Genomic DNA, 13,801 nt, shown 5'->3' with positions numbered 1-13,801 from the left:
AAAAACCGAACCATATGTACAGTGCAGTCCAAAAATATTTGAACACATTTCTGTTGTTTTCTTCTGTGTTTAACTTGACCTGGGTAGTTGTTGAACCCTGCTTTAAAAATATTTATTGATTACGAAACTTTTTGAACAAAAACAACATGGAGGCAAGAAGTGTCTCAACAGTTTTTGAACAAATACAAAATACAGGCCTCTGTAAAAATACCAACTTCATATATTTAATGAAACAAAAAAAAAGGTATATGAATATATCACATATTCCACAACAAATAATTTCGCAAAACTGGCACAAAACAAAAAACAAATAAACAAAAACACACAAAATTTAAATTCAATCGATGAAAGAACTAGCCTACGTTCTGAGTTCGCTTTCAGCTATTTCCTTTTCCCACGTTTTCCCAGGCTCTTTTTTTGGCCCTCGCTACTTCCCGTCGCCGGCGATGTTTTGCTGGAAGGATTCAAAATGGCGATGGACAGTTCATCCACGTCTCCGCCAGGACTGCACTATCAAAATGTTGGCGATTATTACCCGAGAAAACTCGGTCCAAAACCCGACGTGGTTCCGTCCGGGATAACGGAGAGGAAAAGCAGCTTCTTAGATAAACCTGACATGGTGGTGGTGGACGTAATTAGCCTGAAGGAGCCAGGTAAGAGAAAACAGTGCAGACACACAGGCACCTTCTGTGGACCCAAGATGTTGGGGGAACTCTTAGCGAAGTTGTCAAGAGTTCGCTATCTAGTCGACCAGTCAGCAGTAAACTCCGAGAAACGTCTACATGTTAAACCAAAATCAGAAAAGTCACAGACCAAATAGTTACAAGTCGGTTACGTATTGTACCGCAGCGGAGCCATCTAAACCAGTTCCATAAAAGGTCATTAACTGGATAGCTGCATATGTGTAGGTATTTGATAAGGTAGCAGTTGAAATTGTACTTCCCTCTAGGGTCTTTCAGCGAACTTATCCCTGGTTATGGGTATGCACTTGTTGTACGTCGCTCTGGATAAGAGCGTCTGCCAAATGCCAATAATGTAATGTAATGAAATGTAATGTAATGATAAAACAGCGATGGGTGTTTATGTAATCAGTTAATGGCCATTTTACTGTGTGTTTTCTCGAAAATCCCTGCTGGGGAAAAAAAAAAACAGCTCAAGCTAGATTTTGAAACAGCTGGTAGCTGGTTTACCAGTTAGACCAGCTCTGTACTCAACATGGTTTAACCAGCTCAAGATATGTTTTGAAACAGTTGGTAGCTGGATTTTCAAGCTGGTCATAACTGGATTTTACACCAGGGATGTTAGGCTACCTGTCTGCCATGAGTCAAACATATGTCTGCCAGACTAGAAATGGAACTAGCGCTGTTAACTGCTGAATTACAATTACTCAGTCTTACCCATTGAAACCTAAGCATCATGACTTGGGTGCTCTTTTGTGTTGCTGCAGTGCATTTAGAAAGCAGTGACTGCAACAACAAAATATGTGAAACATCCCGAACCAACTAATAACATGGGAAGGCAATATTATATTAAAGCACCATTAAAAAAAGAAAGAAAAGACATTAAGACAAAATGTATAACATTAATGGCATTTGGAAGACGCTCTTATCCAGAGCGACGTACAACAAAGTGCATACCCATAACCAGGGATAAGTGCGCTGAAAGACCCTAGAGGGAAGTACAATTTCAACTGCTACCTGCACAACAAAGATAAGGATCAGGGCATTGACCAATGACAATGACAATGCGGATCATATTGTGTAATATAGAAGTTCTTCATCTATCTTGTTTCTGACTGATGCAAAGTCACTGTTGTGTGAAAAATGTCTTGTAACTTCTGCAGATTTTCCAGTGCACCGGAAAAAACAGGATACGGACACCTACGTACTGGTAAGCTGTGCTTGGGTGATTTTCAGTTTATGAATTAATCTTATTAAAGCGTGCTTGCTCTGCGGTTATGTCATTTAGTCAACAGTTCTGCTGCATTTTTGGTTATTTTCTGGTCGAAACCCAAAACGGAAAACTGTTCATCAAGATTTTAGCTGTTTATTGAAACTCCTGCTGTTTTACTCACACACTAGAGTCACAAGGTACACTCTTTCCGTGCTTTAACTAAATAAGACAGGGTAATAATTATGATTACCATCAGATCATATGTCCCCAGCACTTTTTTCTAGAAGAAATTAATGTCTATACACTCTTATCTGCACCGCACAGCAAGCTGAAAATATAGAACAAACACCCGATGTGATCTGCCAGCTTTAGCTGTTATTATCCAAACTCATAATATAATCACTCTGAAATTTAAGAATTGTGATCTGCTGCATGAAACGGATGAATATAGCACAGTATTGTTTATTTGACATTTCACCACTAGATGGCGGTATTGTATAAATTGGCAGAAAAGAACCTCCTCGCATTCCCCACCCCCTGCCTCGGTTGACAGGGCGACAGAAAACTGCGTTCTCCATTGACCTGCCTGTGTAAATAAAACATGAAATAAACTGCTCATGATGAATACAACCTGACACAGACCCTGAGTTGTGTATCCACTGATTTCTAAAACATGAACTGGAAGACATGAATTAAAGAGGATGAGAGAGGACTTCTCATATGATTTAATCAAATCAAGCATTGGACTCTTGAGCATGGAGAATGCTTAGTCAATCTACCCTGTATAAATAAATGTTAAATTACATTTCAATTAAAATTCAGTATTTACAATAATAATAATAATTTCTTACTTACCTGACGCTTTTATCCAAAGCGACTTACAGTTGATTAGACTAAGCTGGGGACCATCCCCCCTGGAGCAATGTGGGGTTAAGGGCCTTGCTCAAGGGCCCAACGGCTGTGCGGCCCAACGCCTACACCGGGGCTTGAGCCACCAACCTTCCGGGTCCCAGTCGCGTACCTTAACCACTACACTACAGGCCGCCCCACTTACTGTACGTCCCCCCGGGACAGAGTGCATAACTACAACTACACAGAAGTTGTCTTTGAATCTCATGGCCGTCTCCATACAGCTCCACTGCATGTCGGTGCGGACGGGCGTGGAGTGTCAGCCCGGCTCTTGCGTTGATGGGAGAGGCCGTTAACAGGCGGGTACTCAGCTGAACGCAGGGAGCGGTCTCTTACCCACCCTGTCCGGTCTGGCACAATGGGCTGGTCATGACGGCCCAGCTGCTGTTGTTGTTGCTGTTGTTGTTTAAAGTTATTTAAATGAGATCTGTGATTGCCTTTGATTGGATTAACCATCAGGGCTAGCTGTAAGCCCATCACGGTGAATGCTGTACGCGCCCAACAAGAACACAGACCTGCTTTCTGGAGCCAGACTCCGGCTTGAAAGCAGTGGTCTGTTTCATACTGCCCCCGTGTCACAACGTCCTACCGGAAAATATTTAGACATTTTCTTCACCTGGGAATTTGAGACACTTCCTCACGTGAATACACTTTTGTTTTTTCTTTTTTTTTTGGTGGACATTTCAAACACAGGGGTGGCCAATCCTGTGCCCTGTATGTGGCAGAGTGGTGTAGCCTCTCTCTGTGTTAATGTTTAAACGCACGTGTGTTCTACATTGCTCTGAGTGGGCTCATTAACTCATGGTGCACACAGAGCTCGCGGGAGACGCAGCCTATAGCAGTGAGCTCATCGCGCTCCAGTCACAAAGCCTTTCAGCAGGGCTCTCAAACTCCCGCTCCCTGGAGGCCCTGTCTGCGCTGCTTTCTGCTCCAGCCTCACGTCTTCATTAGATCACTCCTCACGTTGTGTGACCAATTAAGGCTGCCGCTTTGCACGCGTGTTATTTGTGTTTCTAAAGCAGGCCTGTTGCCTGTAAGCTGTGCTTTAATGCAGTCTGAATGAATAACTGGAGTCAATAAAGGCAGCATTAACTGGTTGGAATGGAAACCTGAAACACAGCCCTGGAGTTAGAGACCTCTGCCTGATGATCCTCCCGTCACCCCGCCCTGGCCCAGTCCCCTCACAGTTCTGCTGGGTTTGGGTCCTGTGTTCTGCTGGGTTTAGGTCCTGTGTTCTGCTGGGTTTGGGTCCTGTGTTCTGCTGGGTGTAGGTACCCTGTGTTCTGCTGGGTTTAGGTACCCTGTGTTCTGCTGGGTTTAGGTCCTGTGTTCTGCTGGGTTTGGGTACCCTGTGTTCTGCTGGGTGTAGGTGTCCTGTGTTCTGCTGGGTGTAGGTACCCTGTGTTCTGCTGGGTGTAGGTACCCTGTGTTCTGCTGGGTTTAGGTACCCTGTGTTCTGCTGCGTTTAGGTCCTGTGTTCTGCTGGGTTTGGGTACCCTGTGTTCTGCTGGGTTTAGGTACCCTGTGTTCTGCTGCGTTTAGGTCCTGTGTTCTGCTGCGTTTAGGTACCCTGTGTTCTGCTGGGTTAAGGTCCTGTGTTCTGCTGGGTGTAGGTGTCCTGTGTCCTGTGTTCTGCTGGGTGTAGGTACCCTGTGTTCTGCTGGGTGTAGGTACCCTGTGTTCTGCTGGGTGTAGGTACCCTGTGTTCTGCTGGGTTTAGGTCCTGTGTTCTGTTACATGACTGTAGCGTAGTGGTTAAGGTGAATTACCTGGACACACAAGGTTGGTGGTTCTAATCCCGGTGTAGCCACAATAAGATCCGCACAGCTGTTGGGCCCTCGAGCAAGGCCCTTAACCCTGCATCGCTCCAGGGGAGGATTGTCTCCTGCTTAGTCTAATAAACTGTACGTCGCTCTGGATAAAAGCATCTGCCAAATGCCAATAATGTAATGTAATGTAATGAGGCTGTGAGAGACGGGTGGGTCTCTGCTGAAGGGGTCTCTGTGCAGGCTGGTGCTGCACGCAGGTCGGTCATGGAGGAGTTCCTCCAGGCCATCGATTTAAGCTGATGGATCTTCAGATATGCTACCCTGCAGCAGCCATGCCAGGCCTCCTGTAGGTATCAGTGTTGTCCATGCGATACGGAGCGTATTGAACACGGCCGCGCGTCTGTGGAAGGGAGGTGTAAGATGATGCTGCTGTGTAGCTCACGCAATCAATCGCCTGCTGAACCCCGCAGGCAGGGAAAGAGCGGAGAGAGAGCGGGAGCGGGGAGAGAGTGCGGGGAGAGAGTGCGGGGAGAGAGAGCGGGGAGAGAGTGCGGGGAGAGAGAGCGGGGAGAGAGTGCGGGGAGAGAGTGCGGGGAGAGAGAGCGGGGAGAGAGAGCGGAGAGAGAGCGGAGAGAGAGCGGGGAGAGAGAGCGGGGAGAGAGCGGAGAGAGAGCGGGGAGAGAGCGGGGAGAGAGCGGAGAGAGAGAGCGGGGAAAGAGCGGGGAGAGAGCGGGGAGAGAGCGGAGAGAGAGCGGAGAGAGAGCGGGTGGAGAGCAGAAAGAGAGCGGGGAGAGAGCGGGTGGAGAGCAGAAAGAGAGCGGGGAGAGAGCGGGTGGAGAGCAGAAAGAGAGCGGGGAGTGAGCGGAGAGAGGGCGGGGCAGAGTCAGATCACAGAAGACCCCGCGCAATAAACCCTTTAATAGTTCAGTTATAGTGCTGGCATGAGCTCCTGTTAGAATTTGGTAACCTTGCATCAACATGGCGATTTTCATACAGATATTGTTTTCCACCAGCAAACAGCAGAGAAAAACTGGGTTATCGTATGACTGTATGGATGCAGTTGTCACTTCACCATCGCCATTATAAAATAAACCATTACTGTAGGGCCTGGACAGCGAGCAGGGCTGGTGAGAGCCCTCTCTCTTTAGAATTTGAGGAGGGTTAGGGTTTGTTTATCATTTTACTATTGTCCTGTTACGTCGCCTAAGACTTTTATTTCACTCCACTGGCCGGTGCGTTTATCACCATGTTTATTTTTTCAGGGTACCATTCGGCCGTTCCGGAAAACCCAGCGGTCGGTCTTTGGGAAATTTGCTCAGGAATTCCTCCTGGTGGCCTCGGACAGACGGGTAAGTCCACCTCGGAAAATCCAAAGCTCGAAATTGACAAAGGGATACGGCGTGCGTTGCCATGGCACCTAACACCATAATCCCCCCACCCCCAACCCCCACCCCCACCCCCACCCGTCCCGTCTGAGAAGGCTCTCTGCCCGTTGCAGGTCGGTCTGATGGGGGATTACCGACCGCTTTAAAGTCAGACGGCTTTCATGTTTTGGGGACATTCTCATAATGACATTTATTAATTGGTTTAAAGATTAAACGGTCTACTCATCTCCTGCCGTAGAGCAGCAAAACACAGCGTCCCGTTTAATCTTTCATCTCAGGCCAGGTTCCTAGAAGGCTCTCTGGTCATGTTGGTAAATAAATGGAGTTGGCACACGGTGTGGTCTGAGATGTGGGTGTTGTAGTGGAGTTGGTGCAGGGTGTGGTCTGAGATGCAGGTTGGTGTTGTAGTGGAGTTGGTGCAGGGTGTGGTCTGAGATGCAGGTTGGTGTTGTAGTGGAGTTGGTGCAGGGTGTGGTCTGAGATGCAGGTGTTGTAGTGGAGTTGGTGCAGGGTGTGGTCTGGTTGGTGTTGTAGTGGAGTTGGTGCAGGGTGTGGTCTGAGATGCAGGTTGGTGTTGTAGTGGAGTTGGTGCAGGGTGTAGTCTGAGATGCAGGTGTTGTAGTGGAGTTGGTGCAGGGTGTGGTCTGAGATGCGGGTTGGTGTTGTAGTGGAGTTGGGGCAGGGTGTGGTCTGGTTGGTGTTGTAGTGGAGTTGGTGCAGGGTGTAGTCTGAGATGCAGGTGTTGTAGTGGAGTTGGGGCAGGGTGTGGTCTGGTTGGTGTTGTAGTGGAGTTGGGGCAGGGTGTGGTCTGAGATGCAGGTTGGTGTTGTAGTGGATTTGGGGCAGGGTGTGGTCTGGTTGGTGTTGTAGTGGAGTTGGTGCAGGGTGTGGTCTGGTTGGTGTTGTAGTGGAGTTGGGGCAGGGTGTGGTCTGAGATGCAGGTTGGTGTTGTAGTGGATTTGGGGCAGGGTGTGGTCTGGTTGGTGTTGTAGTGGATTTGGGGCAGGGTGTGGTCTGGTTGGTGTTGTAGTGGAGTTGGTGCAGGGTGTGGTCTGGTTGGTGTTGTAGTGGATTTGGTGCAGGGTGTGGTCTGGTTGGTGTTGTAGTGGAGTTGGGGCAGGGTGTGGTCTGGTTGGTGTTGTAGTGGAGTTGGGGCAGGGTGTGGTCTGAGATGCAGGTTGGTGTTGTAGTGGAGTTGGGGCAGGGTGTGGTCTGAGACGTGGGTGTGGGGGATTACGGAGTCACACATGCATGTAGGGTGGTGTGTAATCCACTTTGGGCCCACACCAGGGTCCTGCTCGGACACACAGCCCAGGATGGGATTACAGCGCGAGATTAAAGAGCAGGGGAAACTCAAGGGCACACGCTGATTGAAAAAGAAAATGCATTTGCTCCCAACGTACACCAGCAGAACAGGAAAAATAACCCTGCTTTGTTGTTGTTTTTTTTGTGTGTTTTTATAGAATTTAGACATTAAGTTCTGTTCCGTTTCACCTGCAAAAACATGAGCTGGAGTCCCAGTTCTCATTGATAAATAAAAACACGATACTTTATTATGGAATTTCAGTGACGGGGGATGACTGTTGCTAAGGATAAAAAGTGGGACAGTAAACAGCTTTGATTTTAAAGTGTTTGAAAGATAGCGAGTCACTCTAAAGGAAATCATTTAGGAAGCTGATATGGGGGGCGTGTTCTATTGAGGTTTTGATTGCCTTGGGTTTGATTATTTGTTATTGGCGTACACTTAAACATGGTAACTTGAGGATAATTGCTACAAAATGAGAAGATCCTGTTTCAGAAATAAGGTCATTTATAATGTATGCATACAAGTCCAATCAATAAAGGTTCAGATTCTAAGAATGGGTGTGTTTTTTTATTGTGGGTTATGAACATCACACAGGACTGAGTCACTTCTGTACCCAGTGTTTTCCAGTCTCCTGCATTTCAGTTTTCATTCCTGTGTTCTGTGGTGTGTTAGTAAAACAAGCTCTTGTTTTTTAGTAAGGAATAAGCTAAGGGGTTATCACCATATCACCTTCATCCGTGAAAGAAATGCTGTTTGGTTCCAGTTGCACACATTACATTATTGGCATTTGGCAGACGCTCTTATCCAGAGCGACGGACAGTTGATTAGACTAAGCAGGAGACAATCCTCCCCTGGAGCAATGCAGGGTTAAGGGCCTTGCTCAAGGGCCCAACAGCTGTGCGGATCTTATTGTGGATACACCGGGATTAGAACCACCGACCTTGCGTGTCCCAGTCATTTACCTTAACCACTACGCTACAGGCCGCACACACAGGTCATCATCACAAGTGTAGCGAATGAGACCCTGAGCGCTGAGCAGAGTGCCTGTCTTCAGGCCTGTTTGTGGATTCGCTCCGCAGCCCGCAGGCTTCCGGAAGCATCCGCTGGCCGCCAGGGCGTGGCGTGACACTGCCGGGGTCAGCGCAGAGGAGGGGGAGCAGTGGGCTGAGACCGCCAGACCGTCCGCTAAATCAGCGTCAAACACCACCGCACAGAAATCCCACTCTGGTTATTGTTCACTAATGGGGGCTGTTCACTAATGGGGGCTGTTCACTAATGGGGGCTGTTCACTAATGGGGGCTAACGTGCCAAATATCTGACTGAGAGCCCATGTGGAAAACCTGCCATAAAAAATATGAAATCTCAAGAAGCCTCGAAGTCCTTGCGTTTGTGTGCCAGAAAACTGTCAGTGTCAACCGATGGAGGCTAACGTGCTAAATGGCTGTGAGCCCGTGTGGTAAGCCTGTACGTCCTCACCTGCAGTGAGATGATGTAATGAAAACTGGCACACCACCAAACGTGGGCCACAAACGGGCCCTGGTGAGAGCTCTTTGGAAAGGGCGCGCGTTGTTATTGGTGCTCGTGTGGCGCTGTGCGCTTCCGGAACCTCCCGTCCGCCCGTGCGCCAGCTCCCGGCGGGAGGAGCCGGCGGGAAGGCCGAAAGTCGGCCGCCGTATCCCACAATCCCCCGCTGCCCTCGCCTCAGGGTGCCGGGACCTCCCCCACTGGACTCGCTCTGATACCCCCCCGCCCCCCCGCCCCCCCGCGGGGCTGCCTCAGAGCAGAGCCAGTCAGGGGAAACGGCGGTCCAAGGCCGTGCTCACACAGGCAGTGAGAACAGCCCCCCCCCCCCAGGCGCAGTCGATAATGGCCCGGGGGCATCAGTGTGGAACGGGGCATGACCTCAGCTGGGGGGGGGGCCACACGCATGTACACCATCACGGGAGGGGGGGGCCACACGCATGTACACCATCACGTGAACCTCAGCCAGACTCCACCGCTTCCGGGCGCTTCGACAGGAAAGACCGGAAAAGCCTGTGCAGTTCAGGGCAGGCGTTTGTGTCTCATACGTCATTGCTTTGGATTCAGGTCCTTTTTTGCACTTTACTGAGCTGGTCTGGTGTATTGGAACCTGTGAAATTCTCTGAAAAGGTGGCTTAGTTGTACCAGGCAAGTTCACTCGAGCACAGAAAAGTATTTGAATCCAAAACAGTTATGCGTTTGGCCAGGTCTGGTTCTTTACTTACTCTGAGCACTGTGGGGCCACAGTGGAGGTGTTCTAGGCTAGGCTAGGCTAGGCGAGGCTAGCTGTGTCTCTTTATGGGTTAATGTCGTCAGACCCTCAGTAGGTCACCTGCCATTTGGCCATTTCAAGAAATTATTTTCACTTGGAATTTCACAAGCATTGAAGAAAATGCTAGGCTAAAGGGTGTCAGCTCCCCTAATGAATGTCAGTAACAGCCCTGATTTAAACATGGCTTTGTGTGTCTGTGTGTGTGTGTGGGGGGTTCCAGTCCTGGAAGATCCTGCTCTTTGGAGGCCTCAACATCATCTGCATCGGCTGCCTCGTAATGTGGGGCAAGGCCACCAACAGCATGGGTGAGTATCGATCCCCGGGGTGAGTGCCTGTCTCTGTGGTGAGTGTCCGTCTCTGGGGTTAGTGCCTGTCTCTGGGGTTAGTGCCTGTCTCTGGGGTTAGTGCCTGTCTCTGTGGTGATCAACCCCGGGCTGAGTGAGTGGGGATTAATTCTTACACCGTATGAAGACGTGCTCCATTGGGCAGCAGTGGGGATGCACAGGGGGCTAAACTGTTCTGTAAACACACTTCCACACATTTCCTCTCTGACCGGACATTTCTCTGGTAAAATCATAGTTTGACTTTATGAAGTTAACTGCAGTGTGCTGCTCTGTGTGTGTAGGGCAGCTGGTCATCAGACATGCAGAGTATACGGCTGACCCTCCTCTCACAGCGGCATCAAGCGCAGGTTAAGCACAGGTTGATTGTTTAGTCTAATGACCGAACGCCCGACCGCCACGTTAAATCCTTTTACCGCTAATCCTGTGAAAATCAGCTCACCGCGGGAATCCGCTGTTCGCGGGTCTGTCCGGGCAGGAAAGAGAATCCACCGCACGGATGCAGGGCGGACGCGGGGGTCGATACGAGCGCCCCCGCAGACCCCCCCCGCCCGCTGTTTAGCAACACACCGATGGGGAGGGAAAGAGGATACTCCCCCCCAACCCCCCCCCCCTCTGGGTCTCTCGCCCTCAGCTGAAGGCCACACCCCCTGAGCTCCTCCCGTCAGCCAATCCGCCGGGACGCTGCCACCGTTACTGGACCCTGTGCTGCCTTACTGGAACATGATGCTGTGCTGTGTTACTGGAACATGACCCTGTGCTGCCTTACTGGAACATGACGCTGTGCTGTGTTACTGGAACATGACGCTGTGCTGTGTTACTGGAACATGAAGCTGTGCTGCCTTACTGGAACATGACGCTGTGCTGTGTTACTGGAACATGACGCTGTGCTGTGTTACTGGAACATGAAGCTGTGCTGTGTTACTGGAACATGATGCTGTGCTGCGTTACTGGAACATGACGCTGTGCTGTGTTACTGGAACATGACGCTGTGCTGTGTTACTGGAACATGAAGCTGTGCTGTGTTACTGGAACATGAAGCTGTGCTGTGTTACTGGAACATGACGCTGTGCTGTGTTACTGGAACATGATGCTGTGCTGCGTTACTGGAACATGATGCTGTGCTGCCTTACTGGAACATGATGCTGTGCTGCGTTACTGGAACATGATGCTGTGCTGCCTTACTGGAACATGATGCTGTGCTGCCTTACTGGAACATGACGCTGTGCTGTGTTACTGGAACATGACGCTGTGCTGCCTTACTGGAACATGACGCTGTGCTGTGTTACTGGAACATGACGCTGTGCTGTGTTACTGGAACATGAAGCTGTGCTGTGTTACTGGAACATGATGCTGTGCTGCGTTACTGGAACATGACGCTGTGCTGTGTTACTGGAACATGAAGCTGTGCTGTGTTACTGGAACATGACGCTGTGCTGTGTTACTGGAACATGACGCTGTGCTGTGTTACTGGAACATGAAGCTGTGCTGTGTTACTGGAACATGAAGCTGTGCTGTGTTACTGGAACATGACGCTGTGCTGTGTTACTGGAACATGATGCTGTGCTGCGTTACTGGAACATGATGCTGTGCTGCCTTACTGGAACATGATGCTGTGCTGCGTTACTGGAACATGATGCTGTGCTGCCTTACTGGAACATGATGCTGTGCTGCCTTACTGGAACATGACGCTGTGCTGTGTTACTGGAACATGACGCTGTGCTGTGTTACTGGAACATGAAGCTGTGCTGTGTTACTGGAACATGACGCTGTGCTGTGTTACTGGAACATGAAGCTGTGCTGTGTTACTGGAACATGAAGCTGTGCTGTGTTACTGGAACATGACGCTGTGCTGTGTTACTGGAACATGATGCTGTGCTGCGTTACTGGAACATGATGCTGTGCTGCCTTACTGGAACATGAAGCTGTGCTGTGTTACTGGAACATGAAGCTGTGCTGTGTTACTGGAACATGAAGCTGTGCTGTGTTACTGGAACATGACGCTGTGCTGTGTTACTGGAACATGAAGCTGTGCTGTGTTACTGGAACATGACGCTGTGCTGTGTTACTGGAACATGAAGCTGTGCTGCGTTACTGGAACATGATGCTGTGCTGCCTTACTGGAACATGATGCTGTGCTGCGTTACTGGAACATGACGCTGTGCTGCCTTACTGGAACATGACCCTGTGCTGTGTTACTGGAACATGACCCTGTGCTGCCTTACTGGAACATGATGCTGTGCTGCCTTACTGGAACATGATGCTGTGCTGCCTTACTGGAACATGATGCTGTGCTGCCTTACTGGAACATGACGCTGTGCTGCGTTACTGGAACATGACCCTGTGCTGTGTTACTGGAACATGACGCTGTGCTGTGTTACTGGAACATGACGCTGTGCAGCGTTGCTGGAACATGACCCTGTGCTGCGTTACTGGAACATGACCCTGTGCTGCGTTACTGGAACATGACGCTGTGCTGCGTTACTGGAACATGACGCTGTGCTGCGTTACTGGAACATGACGCTGTGCTGCGTTACTGGAGCATGACGCTGTGCAGCGTTACTGGAACCTGACCCTGTGCTGCGTTACTGGAACATGACCCTGTGCTGCGTTACTGGAACATGACGCTGTGCTGTGTTACTGGAACATGACGCTGTGCAGCGTTTCTCATTGGTGCAGAAACAACACCGTTTCTGCTGTCCCTCCACTGAGGCTAGCCAGAAACACGATGATTATGAATTACCCAAGCACAGCCATACTCTGCCCATTACACATGAGAATAATCCTTGGTGTACATAACAAACATTCGTGTGTGTATTAAGCCCCAGCTTCTACATTTACATCATACCTCACTGTCTCTAATAATCTCGCCTTGTGCATTTGAGCCTGCAAGGGGGAGGAGCTGGTGGTAATAATAATAATAATGATAATAATTTATCTGACATTTTCATCCAAAATGACTTGCAGTTGATTAGACTAAGCAGGAGGACTGCAGGGTTAAGGACCTTGCTCAAGGGCCCAGCGGCTGTGCGGATCTTATTGTGGCAACACCGGGATTAGAACCACCGACCTTGTGGGTCCCAGGCATTTACCTTAACCACTACACCACAGGCCGCTACAGTTGGAATATCCAATCAGTGAACTCTTGTGTGAGATAAACCTGAGTGTGTGATAAACCTGAGTGTGTGATAAACCTGAGTGTGTGTTGAACCTGAGTGTGTGTTGAACCTGAGTGTGTGTGTGTGTGTGTGTGTGTGTGTGTGTGAGATAAACCTGAGTGTGAGTGTGTGTTAAACCTGTGTCTGTGATAAACCTGTGTGTGTGTGTGTGTGTTGAACCTGAGTGTGTGTGTTAAACCTGTGTGTGTCTTAAACCTGTGTGTGTGATAAACCTGAGTGTGTGTTGAACCTGAGTGTGTGTGTGTGTGTGTGTGTGTGTGTGAGATAAACCTGAGTGTGAGTGTGTGTTAAACCTGAGTGTGTGTTAAACCTGTGTCTGTGATAAACCTGTGTGTGTGTGTGTGTGTTAAACCTGAGTGTGTGTTAAACCTGAGTGTGTGTTGAACCTGAGTGTGTGTGTGTTGAACCTGAGTGTGTGTGTGTGTGTGTGTGTGTGTGTGTGATAAACCTGAGTGTGAGTGTGTGATAAACCTGTGTGTGTGTTAAACCTGTGTGTGTGTTAAACCTGAGTGTGTGTTGAACCTGAGTGTGTGTTAAACCTGAGTGTGTGTTGAACCTGAGTGTGTGTTGAACCTGAGTGTGTGTTAAACCTGAGTGTGTGTGTGTGTGTGTGTGTGTGTGTGATAAACCTGTGTGTGTGTTAAACCTGAGTGTGTTAAACCTGTGTGTGTGTTAAACCTGTGTGTGTGTTGAACCTGAGTGTGTGTTGAACCTGAGTGTGTGTTG

At 49.2% G+C, this 13,801-nt stretch overlaps 1 protein-coding gene across 1 annotated transcript in view; it reads left to right on the top strand.

Annotated features, from left to right (window-relative positions):
* The first annotated feature begins 468 nt into the window (after positions 1–468).
* LOC133118524 (zinc transporter 6-like) overlaps positions 469–13,801 on the top strand; it is a 38,281-nt gene continuing 24,948 nt past the window's right edge. Inside the window, exons 1-4 of the mRNA XM_061228598.1 lie at positions 469–653; positions 1,844–1,890; positions 5,834–5,920; positions 9,776–9,860. Of these exons, the coding sequence (XP_061084582.1) occupies positions 470–653; positions 1,844–1,890; positions 5,834–5,920; positions 9,776–9,860 (403 nt within the window). The 5' untranslated portion in view covers position 469. The remainder of the gene's footprint in view (positions 654–1,843; positions 1,891–5,833; positions 5,921–9,775; positions 9,861–13,801) is intronic.

Source organism: Conger conger, chromosome 18 (assembly GCF_963514075.1).
Source record: "Conger conger chromosome 18, fConCon1.1, whole genome shotgun sequence".
In the NCBI taxonomy this organism is placed as follows: Eukaryota; Metazoa; Chordata; class Actinopteri; order Anguilliformes; family Congridae; genus Conger; species Conger conger.
The sequence above is the reverse complement of the archived record's forward strand: the minus strand, read 5'-3'. Positions and strand labels throughout refer to the sequence as shown.